Raw genomic sequence first — 16,472 nt, 5'->3', positions numbered from 1 at the left:
CAATTGAATTCTAGACACGGGTGCTACAGACCATATGGTCTCTAGCACTTCATTTTTCACACATATCACTTCACCTGTTTCAGGCTCATTTATTTTCGCAGATGAGATGAGATTAAAGTTAAAAAGTTGAATAAAGTATTGTTAAAATATTTTTTAATATTATTTTTACTTTGAGATTTGAAAAAGTTGAATTGTTTATTTTATTTTGTATTGAAAGTTGAGAAAGTTATAATAATTAGATGAAATGAGATGAGATGAGATGTTTTCTGAAAACAAATGGGGCCGTTACTCTTCCAAATGGCAGCTCAGCACCTGTTACTAATATTGGTAATATCAAATTAACTGACACAATCACTTTGAGTAATGTTCTATGCGTACCATCTTTTTCTTTTAATCTAATTTTAGTAACCAAATTGACTACCTCTCACAATTCTTGCTTACTTTTCTTCTCAATCACTTTGAATCAGCCCATGCAATGGGTGCAATTAAGGATGAGATTGCACTATCAATGTGGGTAGTTAGGAGTGGCAATTGAACATGTAATTTTAAAAAATTAATGTAATGTGGTATGTATTAAAATAAATTTTGTTTGTGGAATTAAATATCAGTATGCTTGCTAACAGTTTAAATGTAATTATTAATGACATTGATGCACAACAATTCGAATTAAACATATTGGAGGAAAAAATTATAATCTTGTTTTGGAATAAATAGAAATTTTATATTACAATATTTAATTTTATTTTAATACATAATTACGCCACAAATATTTCAATTTTTCCTAATAGATAGAATAATCAATAAGTCATAATTAACAATAATATATTTTTGTGAGTATTAAATAGAGTGCATTTTGGGGTTTTATTAGGAAATTCGAAATTAATAAATTATTTAAACAAATCTATAACACTTTTAATACATATACTTATCTATTACAATAATCGAAATTATTATAATTAATTAGAATAAAAAATGACAAATTTCATATAAATAGAAAAAATAAATAGATAATAATTAGAATAATATCTTTTAAAAAAGAGAAATTATTTTTTGGGATTATAGAGTAATTTTGCCCAACAACTTCAAAATATATTTTGGAATTTAAATTTATTTATGGTAGATTTTTTAATTACTCAATAATATTAATTTTTACTAATATATTCATAATTATTACTCAATAATTATCAAATGATTTTCAATCATTGGTGGGACCCACTCTTTTATCAAATCCCCTCATCCCATCTTACTATCCAAACATATTTTTTTTACAAATTATCTCACCCCATCTTAATTTAAAAAATCTCACTACAATTCAAAAAATCTCACTAATATTGAAAACATCTCATCTCATCTAAACTATATATCTAAACCGGATCTTAATTTCAGAGGTGAACATCCCAATACATATTGCAGTGGTGTTTGAATGAAGACTAACTTGAACCACTTTACTGGGGTTAATACAAGTTAAAAAAGGGCACAGGAGAGGTATCTCTCTTAATATATATTTATGAGTAATTCTATATGGGCCTAGAGCCCGGGTATTACAACCACAACTAAAATGTATCATATATATCTAGCGGAAAAGTTACAGTTTATATCTAAGCACCATTCATATATAGTAGTACCGTTATGATTTGAAATATTGGATGTCAAAATTCTCAATTTTAGCTTATTCCAAACCTATTAATTCGAATAACCAATAAAGTTTATAAAATACCAAGATTCAAAGACTGTCCAGAAATTAGAAATGTACTTGTCAAATGCTAAAAAATTCTAAATAAAAGTACACCATTATAGCGAGAATAAAATTACATACTTGTCAAGTTGGAAAAATAATATGAGAAAAGTTTCAAACCAGAACCGGAGTAAAGTTATAATTTACACCAGCTAATAAGAAACGGACACATAAGAGATTCACATAATTTTGTGGGTGTGGCCGGTTGAGAACATTTAGATCATTTCCCTTTGTTTTTGTCTCATTCTCTTGAAGGCTTCCCCTTTCAATCTCTCTCTCTCATCACCACAACCTCGATAGATCCAGTCTCTCTCTCTTGCACTCTCTCTATCCAAACAACAATAGGTCGTGAACTTGTCGATTTCCCTCTTCTCAACAAGTCGCGAAGTCGATTTGGAATGACCCATCTTCTTTAGGAACCACACTCAGCACCTCAAACATTCATGCACAAAAATTTCACCCAAAAAATTCAACCAATTAGCAACATTATGAGTGTGTTTGCGTTGACAATTAATATTCTAGAAAATTCTGGAGTCAATCATTTATGTAGTAGTACTCATGAACTCACACATAGTTATCGACTCACACGTACATATAGGCCCATTTGGATTGAAAAACTATCTCAACTCATCTCATCATTACAACTTTATCAAATTTTCATAAAAAATATAATAAACAATTTAGTTTTTTCAAATCTCAAAATAATAATAATGTTAAAAAAATAATATTCTAATAATATTTTATTCAACTTTTAATTTTTATTTGAAACGATTTCATCTCATCTCACTATCTGAGTATAATCCAAAAGTGCAAATTAGTAATTGTAATAGCTAAATAAAACCACATAGCGCTAAATACACTTCGACTTCAGCTTTAGGGGAGCAAGGGAGAGAGAGGTGCGAGTCCTCACTTAGGCTTGAGAGGAGAACAATTGAGATCGACTGGGGAGTACTGAGAGTCCTCACTACGGCTTGAGGGAAAGCGAAGGAGAAAATGGGTGGGGGTGAAAACCAGATCTTCCAATTCGAAGGAGATAGAGAGAGATGGGGTGAGGAAAGAGGGGAGAAGCAGAGATCTTGCATGAGGGGGGAAATGAGATATACATGATTCATTCTCTACAAGGAATTCTACTTTATATTTGCTAAAATCTATACGTGTTGCACGTTGATTGGATGGTACCACTATAATCACCAGGACCAGCTCTTAGGCGCTCTCATATAACATTGAATGACCAGATGCTGAGGAAAATGGGTGTGTTTTTTCTTTGAGCAGAAAATAACTGTGTTTTGTGTAGTTGGGAGAAAAAGTAAATTTGCTGCGGATGTCAGCCATAAATTTGGTATCACGTGAATGTATGGTAATGAAATCTCTAAAAAGGCTCCAACATATTTTCATTTGCACGCTTCAATACACTAGGCATCTTCCCGTACAAAAAGAGTTGAGATGCATGTCTCAAACCAAACCGAGATTGACCACCTTAAACAATTTTCAGGATATTGCAAATCATGTCTTACAACAATCCAAATTTGAACTGCTTCAAAAATCAAGGTTCTTATTTAATTAAATCTATTTTCTCAGTGAAAAGAAATAAAAAATAAAATTCTCGCGTTGTGCTTTCCTGTAAAAAAAATAAAAAATAAAAACAAAAACAAAAACAAAAGAAAAGAAAAAATGGATTATCTTATATTGTTTAAGAAACGAATTTTAAGGAGGGCAAAGCAGTTTGAGAGCCGACCCATGAGGCTAATCCGACAAGTGAAGCAACGAATATTGGCAGTAGGAGTGTAACCGGTCCGGTCCAATCCGGTTTTGGATAAAATTTAGGACTGAACCGTTATGTACTGGTTTTGTATTTTTCAAAATCGATTACGCACCAGTTACGCTCCTAAACCGGTACTTCCGGTTTTACCGGTTTCCGGTCTGATCCGGTCCAGTTTTCCAGTTTTTTTAAAATGTAAGTTTCACAATTTGTCATTAAAAATTTGTTTATAAAAAAAGAAATTTTTGATTTAAAAAAAACTATTTTATACTTTTATTGATATATTAGACTATATAATAATATTAATATTAGACTATTGGTATAGTTATAAGTTATATATTAGTATTAGTTATAAACTTTTAATGATTTAGTATTAACATCTTCTGTAATAATTTATAATTATAATAAGAAATTATTTCATATATGAATATATATATTATATATAAAATTTCACATAAAAATTTATAATTATACATTATATATAAAACTTATATATATTAATATTTAATATATATAAAATATTTTGTATAAAACTTATGTATAAAAATATTATTTTTTATTTGTTTTAATCAATCGGTCCAGTCCGGTTCGGTCCTGGCCAAAAAATCTCGGAACTGGAACCAGCCAGTTTTTACATTTTAAAAACCAGTTCCGGACCGGTTTTCCGGTTTGAGTTTACACCCCTTGGCAACGCTGATGAACCAACCCTGCACCAGACCCTCCCCAACACTAGCACCAAAGACGTTTCTCTATTGCCCACCCTCTTACGCGCCTCCATGCACTGTTACCTTCTCGACAATGAACAAGAGCACAAAACAAGAACATCTGGACTCCGTGTTCAAGCAAAAACGAGCGCTCCGATCCAGGGTCCGCAAGGCCCTCAAGACTATGGAGCTCGAACTCAGATCCCAAGAAGGTACTTACAACTATTATTACCCTTCGTTTCTTACATTGTTTCTGGCACATGGGTCTTACTGTCTTGTTTGTTTTGTTCAGACAATGCCATTCAGAGTATTATTTTGGAATCTCCATGGTTTAAATCTAGTAGGAGATTGTGTGCCTATATAAGCTGCAGTGCTTTGCGGGAAGTTGACACATCAAAATTGCTATTTGAAACTCTATCAAATCCAACTGGAGGTGTGTGATCTATCCTATTTATTTTCCGGGAATGCGACATTCTTCGTGCTTACTAAAATGAGGGCGTTTAGACTTTATTGTGGGTAAGAAATGGAGTAATTCTCAATCCCTCTAGTTTAGCTGGTGAAATTAACTTGGGCAGCTTCACCCAGATAGAGGGGGTTTATGGATACCATTGTTGTGTAGACAGGCCATTAAATCAAATAAACATGGATGATTCTCCTTTAAGGCTATGTTAATGAATGGGAGTAGATTTACCTGAAGTGGTTGTGATTTGAATTACTTGGCACGAATGACTGCTTGGCTCTTCAGAGATTCTGTATGAAAAGGACAAGATGCTCCTAATTTTTAGATACACCTATGTTGTAATTGCTTGAGCAAAACGTGTAACGCCCCGGTCCCGCATGGGTCGAAGAGTTATTTCCTAACACTTAAACTCACATTTTAACAATATAAAAAAATGACTCCAAATTCCCAATATTATAAAGAAAATTCGAGTCAATCTAATTTCCTCAATATAACCAATTTTCCAAAATGCCAAGTCCTCATAACACAATAAAATTTCTTAATAAAAATCGATAATACTCCTAAAAACTTCCTATGTTTAATCCACTATACTTAAATCATCTCACCCAATACCTCATAGTCTTGATCCTCAGCTGAATCATCAAAATATCTGAAAAATATTGTAGTGATAAGGGGTGAGTTATCAACAACTCAGTAATCAGAGAGCATAGCATGTAAATATGAGCATTTATAAACAAAATATTTACATTCAGAATGCAGAAATAACAAATTTACTTTTAGAATGTAGAAATAACAAATTTACTTTCAGAATGCATAAACAAAACTTGGTACAAAATATCAAAGCGAAATTTTCAGGAAAACAAACTTGTTAACAAAAAAGAAAATTTTTGGGCATATCCAAACTGAAATATTATATTCATATCATCTCATAGCATCACATCGGGACAAATACCATGTTTAACTCCCGTGAAAGGGTTATATGCCACCATTATACCCGTGGCTGGGCTGTATACCATGTTTCACCCCCGTGTTAGGATTATAAACCACCATTATACCCGTGACTGGGCCTTAACAGAAACAGAACGGAACATCATCGGAACCAGATCACATTCAGATACAGAATCAGAACTTCATGCCAAGTTTTTCAGATGATACATCATATCAAAACAAAATACTGAGTAGCTTCAGATCATTTCACATGTTCGAAATAAATAGAATCAAAACATCTTCATTTATTTGTAGCAAAAATTTTTAGATTTTCATATTCACTCTTTTTGCATAATTCAGCAACAGAATGCACAAAATTAGTTCATGTCTACATCAGTCATGACAGAAAATACTTTCTCTTATATAAAATTTATGCATATGCGGAACAAACATTTGAGGTCGTTTTCAGATTTCTTTTTAAAAACAAACATGCATATTTTCAAAGTCAACCTCATTTCATTTCTTTTATGCAAAACTAGTATATGAACTCCGCTTACTTAGACTTCTTAGCCTTTTGACAATTTCCTCAATAATTTCGAACAAATATTAATCGTCACCTATAAAAAAAAATCACGTAATTCCCGTAAATTTGAAATCGAACATGTATTTCAATATTTAAGCTTAAGATGCTAAAATAACCTATTTTTATTCCTCAAAAACCTAAATTCTCAATCCCTACAGATATCATCACTTCCCAAATTCCTCAATATCCAACTTAATCTCTTACTAAAGTATAAATTCTAACTCAATTACGAATGAGGTCTAACTATAAAATATAAAGCTAAATAACATAATTATATCAAAATCATTATAAGTAGAAAAATCATAATTTCGGTTAAATCAAAAATATTTTGTACTGACTGTTCACTACAAAAATTATTATTTTTAAATATATATATATATAATACCTCATAAAATGAGCACTAGACTTATAAATATAAAACTCACCGAAATGGATGTTTTGGGAAATAAAATGGGAAGTTAAAAAAATCATAGATAAGTTTTTGAAATAGAAAATAATCGGCCATAACATACGTAAAAACTAAGCTCACCGAGAGAAAGATGGATCAATTGCGATAGGGACTCGGAGCTGGATGTTGACGGAAATGAACACGAGATGAAATCGCCGGCGAGCTTGGAGGCGAAGCACTAAGAAATAGAGGGTGATGAGAGAGAGAGGTAACGGGATGAGCAAGCCAAGTGAGAGAGAGAGAGAGAGAGAGAGAGAGAGAGAGAGAGAGAGAGAGAGAGAGATGCAGCTCACCGTGAGACTAAGGTGGCGTGCGGCGGACAGGGGGGTGACGAGAAGTTTTCACCTGCATTTTCTATGGGGTCTCAACGTCATGGAGTTCACTATGGGGGTGGTTGCAGTGTCTTACAGTGGGGAAATACCTCCCCTGTTTCGGCGTGCTGCAACAAGGCACACTCGTCCAAGGTTTCGGTGGCTGGCACGTAAAGAAGTTTTTGAGAAACTACTATCTCACGAGTTGAGCTAGAGAGTGTGCTTTCATTCCATATTTATAGTAGCATATACAAGCTGATCCATCTATGGAAAGTGTACAAAATATAGAAAGAATGCTATACAGAAAATATAAATTAAATACACAACTATATACAGCTGACAGATTTGATCTATTTCATAAGTATAGCCATTAGTTGACTTGCTGGGATCACGTGCTGTGTTGAGCTGTGTTGCTTGATTGAAGGACGGCTGATCTTGTGCTGTGTTGCTCGATTGAAGCACAGCTGTTGCTGTGTTGCTTGATTGAAGCACAGCTGTTTGAATTCTATTATCATTCCTTATAGCACGGTGGTGAATTGAGAGAGGAGGTTACGACGTGGTGGCTTAAAGCTGTTGAACTTGCGTGGGGGTGGCTGATTCACGGGAAACTTTTGAGGAGGAGTTGTACTTTGGGGTTGCTTACGTTGGTTGCATGTGCGACTCTTGTAAAGAGTGCAATGGGGCTGCTTCCAACAGCGGAGTCTTGATGTCCGGCGCCATCTATTGCTGATGATGGTGCATGAGAGTGGGGGACGATCATGTAGGGAGGCTGGCGGTGTTGTAGCAGTGCGTGAAGACCCAGGTAATGGTGACTACATGTAGGTGTGCATTGAAACAAGAGACTCTGAGAGAGAGAACCAAGAGCTTGAGAGAGAACTTACAAGGGAGAAAGAAAAAAGGTAACAGAGGCGTGGGGAGGTGGAACTCAAGGTGGAGAGGGAGTCGGGGGTGTGGAAAAAAAACAGAATGGGAAGATATAAGAGCAATAACTATTGGGGTCATGAAAAATTCTGACAGATAGGTAGCTTACCCAAAACGACATCGTTTTCTCTTGAAGGGTAGGCTTCAGCAGGTCTGGGATTGGGTTTCACGGTGGAACTGGGAGTTACAAAACGTGTAGATATGATTACCAGGGGAAATTTCCTATGAAAGTCTTGTTCTTTAAACCAGTCAATTTTTTATTTTCATGTACTAACCACCACCACCACCACTTTCTCTGGGCTGCAAACCTTAGGTTTATAACTTTCACTTTTAGCATGAAACAAGATGTTGTGGGACGTTATTACTTTCATGAATCCTTGCTTACCACATATTTTTTATCACGTGTTGGGAAGTACTTAACTTTTTATATTTAACTCAAGATGGCCACACACACAGGAAAAATACTGTATGTTCCACGCGTGGAGGACAAGAATTGTCACATGCGCATGCTGAAAATCTCATGTATTGATGATCTTGTTGCAAATTCAATGGACATCCTAGAACCAGCTCCAGTGGATAGTGATGGAAACAAATGTGAAGATGGTAACTATTTTAATTGTTATAACCTATCTCTCTTGCTTTCACGAAACAACTTCTGCACTCAATTCACCTGAACCTAGCCAAGCTTTTTACATTTTCCTCCCGTTCAAATATGTTTTGTAGGCCTAATTTTGCATTTTATAGATGCATGTAAATATATGTACAGGGGCTGACACTTACAAGGATTTCTTTTGGTGCAGTTATGCTAGCAAATGAGCCAGTTGATTTGTTCCTCTTGCCTGGTAGAACTTCCTGTCTTCTGATTTGATTATAAAATGCTCAGCAGTTTCACAAACCAAAATGTAGATAATAGCATTTTCTACTTTCAGGACTAGCATTTGACAGATCTGGAAGGCGCCTGGGTCGTGGTGGAGGGTATAGTTATGAATCCTGGCCTATCATTTAAACTTCTATTAGCCTATGAAATTGCGGGTGCTGAGGGTAGGTGATATCATGTGCTCATTTAGATATAAAATCTCCATTTTAAGCTCCTAAAGTATCGGTATTCATTCAGACTCCAGATGCATTTATTTTTTGGTATGGTGTAGCCTCGGAAGTAATTGGTGAACCAACTTCTGGAACTGCTATTGTATAGGAAATCTCTTTCTCTCTCTCCCATGCATTTTAAAGGAATTTAACTACTTTTAGTCCTGGATGAAATTTGACCTTTTATTCTTATAGGCCAATTACAATTTACATGTTAAAGTCATGCATAACTAATGTTGCTTTGTTTGATGAAAATCAATAGTTATTATGATACCTTCCTGAAGAAATACCAAGAGCTTGCAAAGGCAAGGGATGATACCGTCATTGTACTGATATTTAGATTAGTTGTGATTCTTTTCTGTGTCAAATAAGTTAAGTATGTACAGGATGAAGCTTTGACTTGCACTTGGAAGTTGGAAACCAAACCAGTTGATTGCTTTCTTCGATAATGGGATCTTCATCCTTCAAGAAATTGGAGTTTGGTTATGTCATAAGCTGTTCAAGAATTGTATGGTCTCGATTGTTTGAAATAATACGATTATACTATCAAAGGCTTGGGATTTTATGTCATGAGTGGTTATATATAACCAACATACTCGGGATTTTAGAATTGCCATTCAAGCTTTATTCCTTAAAAGCAATAATATTCCTATATGTATTTATGTACACCAATAATATTCCTTAGAAGTCCACAACTACTGGTTCAAGGTATCTTATGCTGATTCTTTCGGCATCTGATGTAAGGTTGCTTCTAACCCCCATCCCACCTTTAAATATATAAGCCCCTTCAAGATTCAAACCAGGCAATGCGGAAGTGTTCAATTAAGTGATGTATGCTGCTACCTCATATATGAATTTAGCCACTAAATAAATAGAAAGACCAAGTTGTGATTTCTTCAGGTAAATGATTATAAAAAAAAAGGCAATATCAGTTTCACAAGGATGAAAAAGTCCATAAATAGCAACAGCAGGAACAAACGGGCCATGAAATCACGAAGCTGCCTAACTATCCTGTGAAAAGTCGTCTATATTAAAAGTTGGAAATAGTATAAACACAATTATTTTACAATTTTTACACAAATTTTTCGTTAAAAAATTATTGCCTTCTGAATTTAAACCCATCAAATTCATACAAAATTCAATTAAAATCAGAGAAGGAAATGATGGTATGCTCCATAGATTTGTTCCCTCATTTTGACCACTTGTATATTTATTTATTTTTTAATTTTTCTTTTTTCTTAATAGTTAAGAAAGTGACTATTAGTATATTTGTGTATTTGTCTTATTTTTTAAAAATATTTTAAAGATGTTTAAACAATATGAGAAAGAAAAAGGAAAAAAATAAAAAAGAAATAATTTACATTAGAGGGTACTCCCAGTGGTCAAAACTGGTCAGTATACTAGCAACATCCAATTAAAGAATAGTAATGTTTTATTGAAGAGTTGTAAAATGGTTGTTTATATATCATTTTTTTTTTTGAAAATCCAAATAACATATCTAAGAGATGCTATCGAAGAAAGCAAATAACTGTTTTGGTTTCCAACTTTTTTTTTTATAAGTGAGAAATTTATTAATAAACGTAATTAGGCAAAACCCAAATATACAAGAAGTGTACATAGAGAGACACCTAATTACAAGCCAACCCTGGAAAATATTACAAAAGTCATTAATCCCATCCAATATAATAACCGAAGCCCAAAGCAACAAAGTATGATAAAAGAAAGCTCCAATCCCTTCCATCGATCATTCTCTATTCTCAAAACAGCGCCCATTCCTCTCATTTCAAATACACCACATAAGACAAAAAGGAATCATCTTCCAAACGATTGCTATGTGACGATTTCCTAGAAGCCCTCTCCAACATGCAAAGAGGTTCACCACCCTCTTGGGCATCACCCAAGCAATTCCTGCTTTATCAAATACCTCGTCCCACAAAACCTTTGACACATCACAATAAAGAAGAAGATGATCCACCAATTCACACCATCTTTTGCACATAAAGTACCAATCCATTACAACGATACCACGCTTTCATAACTTATCAATGGTAAGAATTTTTCCGTGAGAAGCCAAACATCCAAAGAAAGCCACCTTAAGAGGCACCTTGTATCTCCAAATATTTTTCCAAGGAAAAAAATCTGTTGGAGAATGTGACTCCAAGGCCTTGTATAAAGATCTAACCGAGAATTTCCTATTACCAAGCTAATTCCAAAGCAATCTATCATCCCCTCCAGAATTTATATTTAAAGCATAAAGCAAACTATAAAAATCAGTAATGTCCCATACTTCCCAATCTTGGACACCTCTAATAAAGCTTACCGACCACTGAATAAATTCAGCAGAATTATCCATGTAATCAATCACAAAAGAAACTTTATTCAAAGCAATTTTGTAGAGAGAGGGGAAAATATTCTTCAATGCCTCATCCCCACATCACAAGTCATGCCAAAATCTAATCCAGTTTCCCTATCCACCTCAAATATGAAATTTTTGAAGAACTTCTCCCATCCATTTTGAATGAATTTCCACTCTCCCACACCATATACCCTTCTTACTTCATTGGAGTACCAACCTCCCCAAGTACTCCCGTATTTGGCATCAATAACAAGCCTCTAAAGAACATCCCCTTTTTGATTATACCTCCACAGCCATTTCCCTAAAAGTGCCCTATTGAAAGTTTTCAACTTTTTAATCCCCAAACCACCCAATGAAAGAGGAGTGCAGATCTTATCCCACTTAAGAAAATGGAATTTCTTCTTATTCTCCCTACTGTACCACACGAAAGCACAAAATATCATTTCCATTCTATTGGCCATGCCTGTAGGCAAAGGAAAAAGAGTAAAAAAAAAAATAGGTTGGGATATTAGGTAAGGTGCTCTTGATTAATGTGATTCTACCACCTATGGACCAATAAATCATTTTCCAACCAGGCAATAGACATTTAATTTCCCTATAATCCTATCCCAAATAACCTTGGATTTGTGAGGTGCCCCCAAAGGGAGGCCGAGATACTTCAAAGGCAAGCTAGAGACTTTGCAACCCAAAATATAAGCTAATTCCCCTAACTTATTAACCAAACTAACAAGGATCATTTTAGACTTTGATAAATTCACCTTTAAACCGGATATCGCTTCAAAACATAATAGGAGAGCCCGTAAAGAATGGATTTGGTCAGAATTTGGCACACAAAGCATCAAAGTGTCATCTGCAAAGAGTAGATGAGAAACATTAACACAACCATACAAAGGGTGCCCACTGAGAAACCCAATATGAATCCCCTATCTACCGCCACCTTCAGCATTTTGCTCAACACATCCATAACTAAAACAAAAAGAAAGGGAGAAGCGGATACCCTTGTCTCAATCCCAAGGAGTTGTTAAAAAAACCAGCTGTTGTACCATTGACAAAAACTGAAAATCTAACTTTGGATATGCATTATTTAATCCAATTACACCACCTTTCCTCAAAACCATACCTACCAGGGGTATAAACCAACAAATCCCAGTTGACATTGTCAAAAGTGTTCTCCATATTCAATTTACAAAAGATGCCGGGAATGCCACCTATGATTCTACTCTCCAAGCACTCATTAGCAATAAGAACAGAGTCAAGAATTTGTCTTCTCTTGACAAAATCATTTTGAAATTTTGTGATGATCTTCCCCATAACCACACTCAAACAGTTAGCAAGCACCTTCAAGATGATTTTATAAACACTACTAACAAGGTTGATGAGATGAAAATACTTCAACTCCATGGACCCAATTTTTTTTGGAATAAGTGCAATGAATGTAGCGTTAAGACTTTTATCAAATTTTATAAATGAGTGAAATTAAGAAAAACCTTCATGATGTCATCCTTAACAGTGTCCCAACATACTTGAAAGAATGCCATGGAGAAACCATTTGGTTCCGAGGCTTTATCTTTGTCCATTCCTCTTATCACATTAAGCATCGCCTCCTCTTCAAACATTCTCTCAAACCAAAGTGCATTAGGTTGGTCGATCGAATCAAACTCCAACCCATCAACCTTAGGACGCTAGGGATAAGGCTCTGTTAGGAACTTTTCATAAAAATAAACAATATGGTCCTGAATGTCATATTGTTTCGTAATGACATTACCTTCCGAGTGGAGCACCTTTATGGCATTATACCTTCGATGAAAGTTGGCGACTCTATGAAAACATTTGTGCACTTGTCCCCTTCCTTCAACCCAAGGGCCCGAGACTTTTGTCGCCAAGAAATCTCTTCCATGGGAGTAATTTTTTCCAGATTTGTAGCAATGCCAAGTTTCCTTTTCTTCTCATCAACCAATAAAACCCCAACAACTACGTTTTCATCAAAGCAAGTTAGCTCCTCTAAAAGAGACTTTTTTTGATCCCCTAAATTTCCAAATACTTCCTCATTCCATTTCCTCAAATATGTTTTCAAAACTTTGAGTTTACCTACTAATACAAAATTGGGTGTACCCGATAACTAATAAGAGGGCCATCACTCTCTTACTTTTTCTAAATCAATCAGCTTTTAATCACAAGTTCTCGAACTTAAAATATTTTCGCCCCTCTTGAATACCCCCACAACCCAAGAGGATGGAAAAATGATCGAAACTTAATATAAGGAGATTTTTTTTTACAAAAAACAGGGAAATGCGCCTCCCAAGATGGGGAAACAAGAAATCTTTCCAACTTGGACCATGCCGTCCTGTTCGACCAAGTGAAATCCCCCACATCTTCCAGTCCATTATGCGAGGCCTCTACCCTAGAGCCCCTACATACCAGCTGTAAATCACGTTCTTCAACAGACCCCTCATCCGAAATGCCCAATACCTCATCCTCAATGGTGCACAAAACCCTATATAATTCCTCCTTCACATTCAACTAAGGTGACACCCTCACAAAATCATCAGATATGACTTCACCATATACTAAAACGGCAGCTGGGAACCAACAATCTGGTTGGAGACACTAGAAACAACTTGAGGATTGAGTAAAACCTCATTTCGCACGGCCACAAAGGTATCCACGGCCCATCCACTACATATTTTCATGTTTGAGATGGAGATCAGCACTAACTTAGGAACATGATTGTCGCTGATAGGGCTGAGCAAAAATCTGAAAATCCGACTCCCAATTCAACCTTTCTCTGGCTTCACTCTGCTCCGCTCCTGGTCAGAGTCGGAGTTTTTTTCTCCTAGGAAGTTGGAGTCGGAGTAGGAGTCAAAGGTGTTGGTGGACTGACTCCGACTCTGCTCTGATCTGACTCTTGCTTTAGCTCTGACTCTTACTCCAATTCCGCCTCCGCCTCCACCTCCGCCTCCGATGATTTACATAGTTTATAAAAATATGTGTTTTTCTATATATTAATCATATAAATTTTATATAACTATATCTTATATAGTTAGTTAAACTTAATAATATACTAGCATGAGCTAATTAAATATATAGTTAGTCTATAATATATATAAACTAAATTGACTAATAATAGTTTAGTATATGTAAATATCATACTATTACAATATTATTACCATGTAACACTAAATTACTAAAGTATAAATAAAATAACATGTAATACTAATGGATAAACACTAATCTATAAATTTATAATAATATATAATACTAATGTATAATAACTAAAGTATTAATCATATAAATTTTAAATAACAATATCTTATATTAATAACAAATACTAATATATAGTTATGCTAATCACTATAACTAATGCTAATATATAGCTATATTAATACTAATACTATTATATAATTATACTAATCACTATAACTATATATAGTATTAATATCACTATCAGTATTGTGTGGCGGATTTTCTTCCTCCTACCCGAGGCCCATTCAAGCCCGATCCAGGACGAAAGGACACAAATCCAACCCACTAAAAGAATCCCTTGTGCACGACTTGTGGGAGGGATGGTGCAGCAGAAGAAGAGACTCATTGGGACTCGTTGGTCTAAAGTTCCTCGAATAATGTCCAGTCATTGAGTGCCCACCTGTATAGCAGGCGCAATGTGCGAAGGATCGTCGATCTCCTGACAGGGAAAGCACGAACAAACCAGGGGAAAAGCAGACCAAGGGGAGAAGGCTAGAGAACCATTCCGCATTTAATGGCTTTGCCGCTCTGATGGCATGCCACATTAATGAAACCGTCGCAGGATTACACCATATTTAAAGATTTTGACAAAATGAACAGAACAAGGACTCCAGATCTCATAGCGATAGGCATGGTTAGCTCACCAAACTTTTAGTATAGATAGTTGATCTCAGGTACGATGATACTCTCTCTAGCTTTTAAGCTTTCTTACTTATTTACTACACTACAAGAACATTTACTGACTTTGGCATTGGAGGCTCCCTCAGCTCCTAGGCCATCCTCTCAAAGCCACATACATTCCTCTCTTTGCATGGCTCATTGTGAAGACCTGAGATGTTGCATTCTAGCCAAAGGGTGTGCGAAACATGACATCAATAGTGGCGCCATCTGTGCGATCATAATAGATCTTGTGTGTCCTTCTCATGCCTACGACAACCTTCTCTGAACAACTCAGAAAAAATGTGGGGGATGCCATGGAAGCAAGGCTAAAAGTCATGGAAGAGTAAGTGACAAAACTGACTGGTGAGGTGGAAACACTTCGCAAGGAGAATATGGAACTCAAGAATCCCCAAAATGACCAAGAAGGCGGGGAGACCAGTGACACTGAGCAAGTAGGGTCCCAAAATATGCAAGCGGGGCCCAAGAAAGAAGAGGAGCAAAAACACATGTAGGACAAGCTCCGCAACCTTAAGGGAAAGTACGAGGGGATAGCGTAGAAGGTGGCTACGTTGTCAACGGTGGACCAACTACTCACAAGCACAGGTCTACCCTATACTGAAGAGGTAATGGCATTCCCTTTATCGCCAAGGTTTAGAATCCCCGTCATGGAGATGTATGATGGGAACAGGGACCCTCTCCAGCACCTGGAAACCTTTAGGGCTGATATGATGCTGCTTGGCTTTCCTGGGGAAATCGCTTATAGGGCATTCCTGTTGACCCTAAAGGGGCCCGCGAGTGCATGGTTTGGATCACTAGCACCCAAATCAGTGGACAGCTTCGGCGAGCTAGCCAGACTGTTCCGAACCCAATTCATGTCAAGTTAGAGGAGGCGGTGCCCGGCCGCATACCTCTTCATTATCAAAGAAATGGAGGACGAGAACCTAAAATCCTACCTGTCCCGATTCAATAAGGAGCGCATGATTGCTGATGACCAAGATGAGAAGATCACCTTGATGGCACTCATAGGAGTGTCTAGCCATGCTCCCAGTTTATGGTAGAATTGGCCAGACGGACCCCCACGACATTGCGGTAATTCGTGGACCAGGCCGATAGCTTCATTAACGCAGAAGACACTCTCTGAGTATTAGCTAAACCACGAAGGAAGGAAATAGAGTGCACGGAAAGAAAGGGGAAAGCCCCAGCCCAGACCAAGCCCCTTGAAAAAGGGGAAAGGGACTCTCAAGAGAAGCAACGAGAGGAAGTATTGATGAAAGGACCC

At 36.1% G+C, this 16,472-nt stretch overlaps 1 protein-coding gene across 1 annotated transcript; it reads left to right on the top strand.

Annotated features, from left to right (window-relative positions):
- The first annotated feature begins 4,190 nt into the window (after nucleotides 1-4,190).
- On the top strand, nucleotides 4,191-16,163 carry LOC109016972 (5-formyltetrahydrofolate cyclo-ligase, mitochondrial-like). The gene is made up of 7 exons (XM_035684382.1): nucleotides 4,191-4,410; nucleotides 4,491-4,633; nucleotides 8,289-8,451; nucleotides 8,649-8,690; nucleotides 8,778-8,823; nucleotides 9,197-9,260; nucleotides 15,957-16,163. The coding sequence occupies exons 1-7, from the start codon at nucleotides 4,191-4,193 to the stop codon at nucleotides 16,161-16,163; spliced, it is 885 nt and encodes a 294-aa protein (XP_035540275.1).
- Nucleotides 16,164-16,472: the final 309 nt, after the last annotated feature.

Source organism: Juglans regia, chromosome 13, assembly GCF_001411555.2.
Source record: "Juglans regia cultivar Chandler chromosome 13, Walnut 2.0, whole genome shotgun sequence".
NCBI lineage: Eukaryota > Viridiplantae > Streptophyta > Magnoliopsida > Fagales > Juglandaceae > Juglans > Juglans regia.
This window is presented reverse-complemented; position numbering and strand designations above follow the sequence as displayed.